This window comes from Diplotaxodon limnothrissa, linkage group LG17 (genome assembly GCF_057381915.1).
Source record: "Diplotaxodon limnothrissa isolate DT_005_m linkage group LG17, D_limnothrissa_male_GT1.1, whole genome shotgun sequence".
Lineage (NCBI taxonomy): Eukaryota > Metazoa > Chordata > Actinopteri > Cichliformes > Cichlidae > Diplotaxodon > Diplotaxodon limnothrissa.
The window spans coordinates 18,349,022-18,360,793 of record NC_140612.1 but is presented as its reverse complement, the minus strand read 5'-3'; the positions used below and the strand labels follow the sequence as shown (position 1 = coordinate 18,360,793).

Below are 11,772 nucleotides of genomic sequence, written 5' to 3'. Positions count from 1 at the left end.
TAGTCGAAGAAAAGCAGAAAACAAACCATGCAAACTCTAACCTTTGCTCTTGAAAAACTAAGACTGCACTTAAAAAGTCAAAACTGCTCTGAAGCTCTGAATGATATGAGTTATTAGAAAACCATTTATATAAACCGCTGAGCCCGACATTAAACTGGATTTAATTGGTTCAAACACCATGATGGTCAGATACCATGAGCGCCGACAGTAGGACCACAAATGTTTGATCTCCAGTGAACCAACACAGACCTTACGGGAGGTTCACACACAGGCCCAGCACTGAGTTTGTCTGCTGCTCACCGTGCAGCCAGTGCACGCTCTGCTGGACAGGCTGCTCCTCATTCATCCTCAGCACATTATCTGCATCATGCTCAGTTTGAAAAGCCCAAAATGTTTCAGTATCAGATACGTGTATGCTGAAGCAGACAGAAGAAGCTGCTTCCACATTTACGAGGGGTCAACACAACACGTTTAATCTGGAGAGTTTTACTCCTGATGTGACCTCAAACTGATTTTTGAAACACATTCACGGCTTTAATATTAAGAACCAGCAGATCTTCAGTAGTCTCTGAATAAACTGTAAGCTGTACTTCTCTCTTCGTGCTGAGCTAAAGTAAAAAAATCCCGCTCTGCTGTCACAGGAAGTGATTGGTTAAGTGGGCGGGGACCGCCGTGTTTGCTCACAGCTGCACTCGAACACGCCGGCGTTCAGTCGATGTGACCCACCCGCCCCCTCTCACCTTTAACCAGTATAAAAAATATGCCAAAAACATTTTGTTGTTTTTGTACTGGGATCAGTAATGTGCTTTTTTCTTCCCCTGCCCGTTTTTATATTTTTCGCTTTTTTTACTCGTGTTTTTCGAACAGCGACATGCCTGTTAATCCGACTGATGAACACTGCCTCAAGTACAAATTGTTTGAAATCCAGGGTTTGCGTCTTTGTTGCGTCATTTTATAAACACGTTGATCGGAAATGGGACCGCTCTGTCAAACTGTCGGCGGGCCGGGACGCCGCTGTCAGTCCATTTGTCTCGCTAGTCTTCCTGCTGGTCCAGAGAGGTTCCATTTGAGTGTTATGAAGTTAGATTTAGTACATTTTTTATTTCTTTATCATGCAGCTCTCAACTTCCTGTCGATGCACAAACATGAAGAAACGGTCAGAAAAACAAAGGCTTTATCAGGAGGACGGGAAGGAATACATAAAGACGTGATTTTATTTTATGAGTCATATCAAGTCCAAAATACCGAAAAGATCCTTAATGTTGGAGAAACATCATCTGCACAAAAGATTAAAAAGCAGCCAAGCGACTCTGAATGAAAGAAACGATGAGCAATACATCGGCAAAACGGTTCCAAAGTGACTTCACTCCAAAAACACGTGCAAAGGCCTCCATCGGCTTTTGACCGTGCTGAGAGACAAAAGTGGGCACGGAAACACGACAGCCTGACTTTTCCAAAAGATGCTTTGAAGCTGACGCCTGAAATCTGTGCACCTTCACGTCCATTAGGTTTTAAAGAAAAATTGAATTTTAGAACCTCAACCCAAATCGAATAAATCAGGGGCACAGAGACTGAAAGGATTTTTGGTTTGTTCTGCTTTCATTTTGGCTTAAATCTGCGAACATGTTCATAATGATGGATTCTTGTAACTCCAAGAGTCAGTAACATGAACTGACAAAATAAATAAAAGAACAGACGGTATCAAAAAGGATTGATTTTAAACTACTGAGAGTAAGAAGAAGGCGTAGGTTGTGAAGGTGCACAGATGACAGACACCTCGGCTGACCGAGGGATCCCAACCTCAGATGAACGTCTCTCAGCACCAAATTTTCCTGCGTCCGTCGTTCTCTCCATCGTCAAATGAACAAGTAGTTTTTCAGAATAAGAGCTCTGTCCGATTACAGAGCCTGGAAGGAAAGAATTTTCCTAAATTCTGACCCCAAAGTGCTGATCTCTGAACCATGTGCTCAGGTTAGTGAGTCCTGGTGCAAATAAAATGTTTTACATCAGAGGAAAGCAGCACATTGACGAAGAGATGCACGGGGATCTGTGTGGCTACCTTAGCTAATGAAGTCTTGGATTCAGCCCTTTCAAAATAAAACGGTTCAGTTTATGCTCCTGCATTATTAGTCAACACAAAAGGTCATCAACACCTTTTTTTTCACTAACTTTGTTAACCTCACAGCAGCCATATTGTTTAAAAGGCACCAACAGCACAAATTTGGTCCAGTCCAGACTCCAGTTGGCTGAGGTGAGGCCTAGGAGACAGCTAGTAGCTACAGCCACCACCATCACCTGCCAGTCAAAGAGGTCCCGCGAACTGCAAACTTTAAACCTTAATACAGTTTAAAACAGTTGAGTTATAAAAACTTTCTTCCCCTTACAGTTGTTTGTCTCTGACTCCAGATATGAACCTCAAACTGTTATGTCTCCTTCTTCTCCAGTATACAAAACTGTCATCTGCATATGGAGACACTCATTCATCTCTTTTACTTCCTCTTATCTTTATTCTGTATCAAAAGTTTCATACAGTTGTTATAATGGGGGAAATTATCTAAAGAGACCAACAGTTTTTGTATCAGGCTGTAAACATGTTTATTTTTACTGACTCACTGCTGCTGCCTCTGGTGGATATTAGAGCTTAACGTAACTTAACTCTTGAACTAAACTCTTCCTGGCTCTGAATTTGAGACGAACCTTCAGTAAAGTGTAAAAACATAAGATTAAATCTTTGAGGGTGACGTGAATGATGCCATGTGATGCATATCGAGTAGGGAAATAAAACCAGAAGGAAACCATATCAGCGCTCTGTGCCACGTCCATGCTCCGCCCCTTTAAAATGAACAAACCTGTCCCTGCGAGCGAACCTCTTCATCCGTTTCTAGAAATCCTCTCCGGGAGAAACTGTGCAGTGCTTAAACAGATCTATTTTAATACACGAGTCGACATTTGAACAAAAACATTTTTATATTCTTTTATGGAGGAGCAAAACGAGAAAACAGAACATTGGATTTTCTATTGTTTGCCAGTTCTGCATTCTGACTTCTCGCTTCGGTGTATTATTTTAACCACGAGGCGGCGGCGACGGCGATACGAGGGTGTTTAGATGGAAGTGAAGTGTGTGTTGGCTGTGGAAGTAGAAGTTTTCTTTGTCATTGATAAGGGGACTGTCCAGTGGATAGTGTGTATAGGAAAGTGTTTGTCTTAAATATGCCAATGTAGTTTTTCTTCTTTATGATGCATTAAAAAGCGGATTGATGGAAGGTGGTAAATGGTTAAAGAGTAGTCTCACCTTTTTGTACCAAGTTCTTACGAAAAATTTAATCATTAATAAACAAAATTCAAGAATAAAAACGGCTCAAATTTGTTTTATTCTTAGCAGTTTCTCTACAGTCTGCTCTTATTTTGAAAGTCCAGCCCTTGTGTTTCCTAGCAGCTGACTCACTAATGAGGATTTTGCTTTGGTGGTCCTCCTCCAGCTCTCAGACCACCTGAAGGTTCACGTTCACCTCTTATCTGAAGAAAACGTGGTTCAGAGCAGGAATGAATCACCTTCACACCAGAAAGCCGAGGGCTGAACCTGAACTCACCTGCGCACGGGTCTCCTCAGGCTCGGATTTTACTCAATTGTAGATGAGGATTCTGATTTCTGCTCAGTGTGAAGCAGAACTTTCTGAATTTGAGGCTCACAATGAAATAAGAGCGTGCTCAGTTTGAGCAGTTACAGGTAAAGTGACCTCAGGAGAGGCTGAAGGTGAGATCGGCTGAATTTAAATTGGGGACAGAAAATGGGGCAAGCTGACCGTGTACCTGCATGCTCATTGGCTAATGAACATACACTTCTTGGACGAAGCTGCTCAGCATCAACCAACCTTTTTTCTCCAATAATGCGTAAAGTCCAACAGTGGGAAAATAAAATCTAAACAAAAACAGGTGAAAGCAGAGAATTTATCACATATAAAGGTACATATAAAAGATAAACCTCTGGGTGTCTTCTATCAGGAAAACATTCTGTCTGTACAAACCTGATGAAGACGGCGCTCTGAGGGTTTGAGGTTGTTACAAAAACAAAACTTACTGCAATCAGTTTTTACATTTGGCGGTCTACACTCGACAGAAACACAAAATACCACAAACATGGAAACGGATTCCAGCTTCTCGTCCAATCAGATCACCTCCAGTGTTATTACTTCATTAAAGATGAAACACTTAAACTATAAATAAAACCAGTAACATCACCATCATGAGTCCAAACGTGAAGGTTCATGCTTGGAGGTTCACCTTGCATTTGACCTTTTTAAAAACGATAAGAGTTAAAAAAAACAACAAAAAAAAAAAAACAGTTGCCGCCGTCCTTCAGGGCATCACCTGTGCAGGTGGGCAGCGGGAGCCGAACACTGTGTGGACGTGCTCGATGAGGAGCTCAGCGAAGATGTTGATAGGGGTCAAAGCGGTCAGGGAGATGGAGCCGTGACGAGGCCAGACCAGGTTCACGCCAAAAACACACGCCAAGTTAGATGGAGACATCTTGTTTATGATGCTTTCCTGAGATACCTGAAGGGGGCGCCGCACAGGCGAGAGAGAGGGAACAGAGAAAAGACATCAACAAACTGGAAAGGTGCTGCAGCATTCAGTTTGACCTGCTGGTGGCAGTGGTGTCTCACTGTTAGAGTAAAGTCACCGATACACAAACAAGTCCGACAGATCAAATGATGTTTTTGTATATTTAAGATGATTTTTATTGTAACTTATTTCCATATTCGAAGGCGTTGCTGTTTGAGTCGTTTCATATGTGACGTCACAAGTATGTAAATCAGCTGCTGAGACTGCTTCATTTTACAAATCTGACCAGCCATCTCCGTTTACAGTCTCAACTTTACAGCAATAAAAATCTGTTTGCTCCAATCAGCTGTTTGTGTGTCTGATCGATCACCTCCTGATTGGTGCTTCTCATGCTCATCTGAGCTGTGACTCACCTGGTGCAGGAAGCACAGCAGGTACTTTGCCACAATGAAATTATGTTCAGGTAGACTCTCGACGATCTGTTTGCATCGGGTCACCCGCAGACTGCTCTCCACATCTGTAACCAATCAAAAACCACTTTAGTCTCTAGAGAACACAGCCCCTTTTTCTTCTTCTCCTGCACAAATGTGGAAGTGCGGGACTCACGGAGCAGCTCCTGGACCTGGCTGTAGACCCGGAAGGTGAGCAATGGCTCAGGAAGCTCTCTGAGGAATGTCTTCAGGATCACGGCAGGAACGTGCACATCTCCTATCTGCTCGAAGTTCACCGGCTTCCCTGCATGAGTTTAAATAAAGTTAACTTTATTGACAATGCTATTTTTCACAGATCCTGAACTCAAATTTATCCACAAATTTTAAAAATGAAGATATGAAAATAAAATAAAAAATAAGATATTTTTTATAAAATAAAAAATAGTCCAATAGAAAAAATGGAAACAAAAACAAATATTTGAATCAAACTACAAGAAACAAAAAATAATACATAAGATAAATATAATCAAACTTCATAAAATAACATTAATAAATTGGAACTACAGCAGTGTAGCTTATATGAGTGGAAAAAGGATTGAAGAGGTTTTTTGGGTGAGCAGTACAGTAAAATCATGAATCAGAATCACCAGGAGCAGCTGTGATCGATTGATCACCTGGAGATTGATCTGTGATCATGCTGATCTTAAATGTTACGTTCATGAACACGAGCTGTTTCCCATTTCTCACAGTTATCTCCATCTGAAGGCGTCACCTCGCACGGCAGGAAGTTCATTTAATGCAACATTGGCCTCAGCATGACTTCCTGTCTGTTTTTTTTTTTTTTATGACGATCTGAGAGCCCCTTCTGCTGAGGCAGGGAGACCCCACTCACCCAGGTTGTAGAGTTTCTGTACTTCCTTAATGAGCTGAACCCGAGCCGATCGCCTGAAGAGCCCCTCAGTCCTCAGACCTGAAACACACCGTGATGCATTCACTGACATCAGCTGACAACGTTTTTCTCCGGTTTACAGTCGACTGCAGATCATCTCCTCACAAACTCTGATCACAGGTCTCACCTTACTGACCTCACTTTATCTGACTATCCAGACAGAGCTCTCAACTGGATCAGGTGACCCTGAACTCACTGTTCTGAGATGAAGCCTCACCTTTCTCCTTCAGGTATGTGACAGTCTGGGTCATCACAGGTGGGATGACGGCCTCTCGGTTCTTCTCTCTGATGCTGTCAGAAAACATGTTTCATTGATTAAAACCGCTCGTTAGCGATCGACTAAACTACAGAGTGACACTCACTACTGCAGACTAACGCCGAACTGCTGGGTGGGCAGGGGGGGCCGGGGCGGGGGTGTTTTCACAGAGGGCGGGGGTCCTCCTTTCTGAGTCGCTCGCAGCTCCTCGTCATGTCTGTGGAGAGACGATAAACACGGTGAGGAGCCGTTGGGCGTCCGAGCCGTTGGGCGTCCGAGCCGAGGAGCACCGACCTGAGCACTTCTGGAGGGATGAAGAGCTGCTCGTAGTTCAGGTGTTCCCGAAGCTCAGCCAAGTAGTTCACATACGTCAGCTTCCTCCCAAACTTGTGACTGCAAACAGAGAAGAAGAGAAGAAGAAGAAGAAGAATCAGCTGCAGCGTGACCGAGAGCAGCTAGAGAACTTCCTGCTAAGCCTCAGGTGTGCTCAGGTACATCTGTACCTGATCAGAGGTTTGAAAAGGTTCCAGACGATTCGGATGAAGTTGGTGGGATGGACAACGTACAGAGCCTTCAGGTTCTTCTTGTACCTGAAACACATGTGAACACACCTGCTGAATAATCCACTAAAATGAGCAGTCTGGTTCTCGGTCCATGATCTGTGGCTCTCCCTGACGGATCGTGATACCACGGTAACCTGACCGATACCACTTCTCAGAGACAGGTGAACAGGTAGAATCGACCCTGACGCACCCCTCAGGACTCATTGCTGCACCTCAACACAACTTTAAGCACATTTGAAGAGCTAAAGAGGTGCAGATATGTCCCTCAGTGCAGAGCCCGGTACCACATTTTTTAAAAGGTCATTTTTTGCACTTTTACAATTAAAAGGTCCAAATAAATAGAATCTGATTGAATCGAGTTGAATGCAAAACTGATCGACCGACCAGCCTGTAGACCCCGGCGGCTGTTACGTCCTCTGACTGAAGGCTGGAGTAAAGCTGGAGGTTCTAGTTCTCCACAGAAACGCTAAAACGTCTCTGAGACTGAAGTTCGGAGTAAACTGTGGAGGGTCTGAAAGGGTTTCCTGCTGTATAGGAGCTGATGGTGCAGCTGGTCCACACACTCTGACGTCACACTGAGCATGCTCTGTAGCAGACCTGAACTTGAGGTTCTGGTCTCTGCAATAAAGCGCTGAACTTGACTCATAAAGAGTACAAGAAATTGAGGTGACCTACTTCCTGTCGAACTCGCTGTAAGCCTCTCGTAGCCACTTGAGAGACGGCTTGTTGCTGCTCCTCAGGCCATAGTGAAAGTACACCAGGATGTAGTCCATCTCCACGTACTGGTCCAGTGTGAACTTCAGGTACCTGCAGACAGAGAACATTGTGAAAACCAACCACAGAGGACCTGTATGTCTCTGACCATGGCAGGCTGCAACATGGACTCACTCGAGCAGGCGGCGGTGATTCAGCTGGTGCGAAGGTGGTAGGCAGCAGCTGCTAAAGACAATCAGCTTCCTGCCGTAGTGGTCGTCCCCTGGAACCAAAAACGGCGAGAATATTAGCAGATCGTTAGCATTGGTGGATCGTTCTGAACTGGTTGACTGAAGCGGAGCTTACCCGAAACCTGGATGATGCCGTGTCGAGCCACGTCGTAATACGGGTGGGAGGGGTCGAGACTTGGTGTGCTGACTGGAGGAGCTGATGGACCGTCTGTGACACAACTGCCCTCCTCCTCCTTCTGCAGCTCTGTTAGAGGAAGAACCACCTGAGTAACTCACACAGACAGTGTCTGTCTGTTTGATTGAGTGTGTATGTGTCTCTGCCTGCCTGCGTGTGTCTGAGGTGCATTTGAACTCTTTAAAGTTTTCCTTTACAGCTGACTGATCAGCTGATCCATCAGGAGCTTCCACATTTAGTCAGTAACAGAAGATCCTTCACAATAAAAACCTGCAGATGTAACCACTGGTTATATTTGAGATTAAAAAAGTAACTGACCAATCAGATCTCTGGAAAATGACCTCACCATTGTGTCTGTAGTAAAGTGTGAAGTGGGCGTGACACTCGTCAGCTTCAGTGTGAGCTATAAATTCTGATTAATAACCCTGATATGACGCCAAGCTGCTCCCCTCTCCTTTGAAGAAGTCAAAGTTTAGCCTGAGAATAATCACATGTGATAAATTGCTCATTTATGAACCTGAGGAGAAGAAATTACACATCAGTGTTTCCCCGTCACAGCACAGACTTCCAGAATAGAACAGTTCCACTTCTGGACATTCCTCTGACGTTACTGTCACAGACCTGAAGTTACTGTTTCACAATTTCTAATCTTAGCTTTCTCTGTAACATCAGTCTCTCTGCTATCAGAAGATCTGTTTCTAATTGGTCAACAGCTGATAACTTCGCCTCATTCATGAGACTCGAGCCAGACTGGTAACAGGAACCTGCTCCTTCTGACCTCATCAAGGTCTTATCTGCTGCTCTCGGTCTCCATGTTCAAGTCAGGCTGCCCTCCGAGGTCCCAACCTCAGACACAGCTTCACAAAGACTATCCAAACACAGTTACACACATCATCATCATTATCATCGTCACCATCATCACCACCTGAGTTTTGGCTGAGTTTTTAGAAATGACCGGTGATTAGTTCTGAATTCCAAACGTGTAGCTCCGCCCATTTCCGAGATGACTTCCTGAGATCAGTGATTATCAGGGTGGAAACTGGAGCTGTAATCTGTGCTCGGGAAGTTTGTTGTAAACACACAGCAAGGTTGATAACAGACAGGAAGTGACCCAAGCGCACAAAGGCCGACTTTAGCCCCGAGCAGGAGCTGCCCAACAATCAGAGCCAGGGCGCTGGGCTGTAGTTTTCCTGCTGGAGAAACCGAAAGCTTCGTCTGCAGGTTTTAAAGTGTGCCAGCATCCTGTGACCGCAGGCCAACTCAGACCGCTGTGCTTCCATCGATCCATGTCTAACTGACACGTGTGTTATTTATGTGACCGGACAGCACAGTGACAATGACCTGAAGAGGAAAATGACTCATGCTGTTCAAACATTTCTACAAATAAAAATCTGAAACGTGTGGCGTGCATTTATTTTCAGCCTCTTTTCCTCTAAGACCCCTGGATCAAACGCAGGTCACTAATAGGACACCAACAGGTCACCTCTGTCCAGCTGTTCTGTGACAGCCTCAGAGGTCCCTGAAAGAACAGCAGTGAACAAACAGCAGGTGGGTTTGAAGGAGCGGAGGTTATAAACAGATCTCAGGCTTTGAGAGCCTCACAGAGATCCACTCACTCCGTCATCCACAGGAAGAGTAAGCAATGGCTGAGAGGCACACAGTCACTGTGGAGCAGCTGCTGAGATCCACAGTCTGTCCACAGGTCATCAGTTATAATAATCATAATAATAATAACAACAAATTTTATTTAAAAGCGCCTTTCAAGACACCCAAGGACAAAACTAAGACCAATAAAAAACAAGATAAAATAAACAAACAATAAGTTCACACAGAAAGAGGCGAAAAGAAGGCAGAGCAAGTTGGCTAGAAGAAAAAGATGGAATTGAGCGAGCAGAAGAGGTGGTGCTTAACAGGTCTGAAAGGTAAGGAGGAGCAAGGTTATGAAGGGCCTTGAAGGCGAACAGAAGAAGCTTGAATACTATTCTGAATTTCACAGGAAGCCAGTGAAGTTCCTGAAGGACAAGGGTGATGCGCTGGTAGGAGGGGGTTCTGGTAATAATGCGGGCAGCGGAGTTTTGAAACAGTTGAAGCTTATGAAGGGATTTTTGGGTGAGACCATGTAAGAGAAAATTACAATAGTCACTGTGGGAGGTAACAAGACTATGAACAAGAATGGACACAGACTGAGTCGAAAGAGAAGGATGTGAACGGGTGAGATCATTGGTCTGCAATTTATAGGATAGTGAGCTGTCAAGGATAACACCAAGGCTCTTAACCTGATGTGAAGGGAAAACTGTGGAGTTGTCAATAGTGAGAGTGAAATGATTTGCCTTCAGTAGGTTGGATCTAGTGCCAATAAGTAGAATTTCAGTTTTATCCTCATTGAGCTTAAGAAAGTTGGAGCTGAACCAGGATTTTAACTGGGATAAGTAATCTGAAATAGAAGAAGTTGGAGGGAGGAATCGGACCTGTGGGAGAGATATAACTGGGATATATAGATATATATATATGTTACCAGCAAAACAGTGAAAGTAGGGATCAACTTTAAAATGGTACCAAGAGGGAGGATGTATATTATGAAGAGAAGAGGGCCTAAGACTGAACCTTAGGGTACACCAGCAGTGACTGGGAATAGACGAGAGCAGAATGATTTCAGTTGGATAAACTGGGAGCGGTCAAGGAGATATGATTGGAAGCAGGCTAGAGGTGTGTCAGAGATGCCAAGAGAGGAAAGTCTGTTTAGAAGGATGGAGTGAGAGAGTGTCAAAGGCTTGAACTTAGATCCATAAGAACAAGAATGTTGAGAAGACTAGAGTCAGCCTCAAGTACAAGACACACAGCAGGGGCTCTGGTCACATGAGACCAAAACACAAACCCAACACTGCACATGAACCTAACAGAGCATCGTGCTCGTCTCCAGCAGGCAGATGAGAAGGTGGACAAAGGTAAAACAGACGGTGCTGCAGAGGAACGCTCAGATACAAGTCTAGACCCGAATCAAGGCACTCACAAACGAGCTCCAGACAGCTGAACTCACATGCTTCTCAGATTTTTACTAAAAACTTCTGAACACCACGAATCATTTTCCTTGCACCTCACAGTGAAGCACAGCCATGTGCTGCTCTGTTACATTAATGTGGGCTGACAGCAACACCGACTCCTAACATCTGAACTCTTCTCAGGCCGACTCAGACTTCATTGAAGATGAAGCTGAGGATGAGGACTTCCTCAGAGAGTGAAACACGCAGCAGCAGATTAAAGCCGGACCTCCTGCTGTGGATCATCTCAAACGCTGTCTGTGACGGTCTGTCGTTTCTCTTCATTAGAGAACATCAGTATGAACATGTACTGTGAGCAGCTGACCCTCCATCATGCAGCTAACCACCGGGTAGAACATCACCACGTCCCTAAGCCTGCAAACATCTGCTCTCCTCTCTGTTTACATTCAACCTTACTGCAGAGCCGAGTATGCTTTACAATCTACATGACACAGCCACAAACACGACTAGAAAAGCTCCCAGAGCTACCTCACCAACCACAGAGTCAATACAACACCCCCCTCCCATTACTACAGGAAGCGCTGAGAAGTTTCCAGGAAAGCACCTGACAAACCAGGACCTGGAAAGCCGCTGCACACTCACCGATTTCTGCCAGCTGCTCCAGATCAGCCGAGGAGCTCATTCTGCTGGAAGAGAGCAGAGACTGATCAAAACAAAAAAAACAAACAATCACACACACCCCTCCGGAGCGAACTGAAACCTATACAGCGCACCTGAAAACACCTGAGTTGCTCTTCAAACTCGCGGTTACCCGCCGCGCGCGCTCTCTTTTCCGTTTTTTTTTAGCTGCACGCGGTTCACGTAGCCCTCCAATCCGTGCTAGGAGGAGGAG

At 44.7% G+C, this 11,772-nt stretch overlaps 1 protein-coding gene across 1 annotated transcript; it reads right to left on the bottom strand.

The window, feature by feature from the left end:
• Window positions 1–4,356: 4,356 nt before the first annotated feature.
• Window positions 4,357–11,565, bottom strand: LOC146614865 (rho GTPase-activating protein 8-like). The gene is made up of 12 exons (XM_085376539.1): window positions 11,523–11,565; window positions 7,822–7,950; window positions 7,651–7,738; window positions 7,438–7,569; window positions 6,703–6,789; window positions 6,494–6,592; window positions 6,306–6,416; window positions 6,161–6,234; window positions 5,887–5,964; window positions 5,170–5,298; window positions 4,977–5,080; window positions 4,357–4,554 (listed from the first exon to the last, which is right to left on the bottom strand). The coding sequence occupies exons 1-12, from the start codon at window positions 11,560–11,562 to the stop codon at window positions 4,357–4,359; spliced, it is 1,269 nt and encodes a 422-aa protein (XP_085232665.1). The 5' UTR covers window positions 11,563–11,565.
• Between the last annotated feature and the right edge of the window lie 207 nt (window positions 11,566–11,772).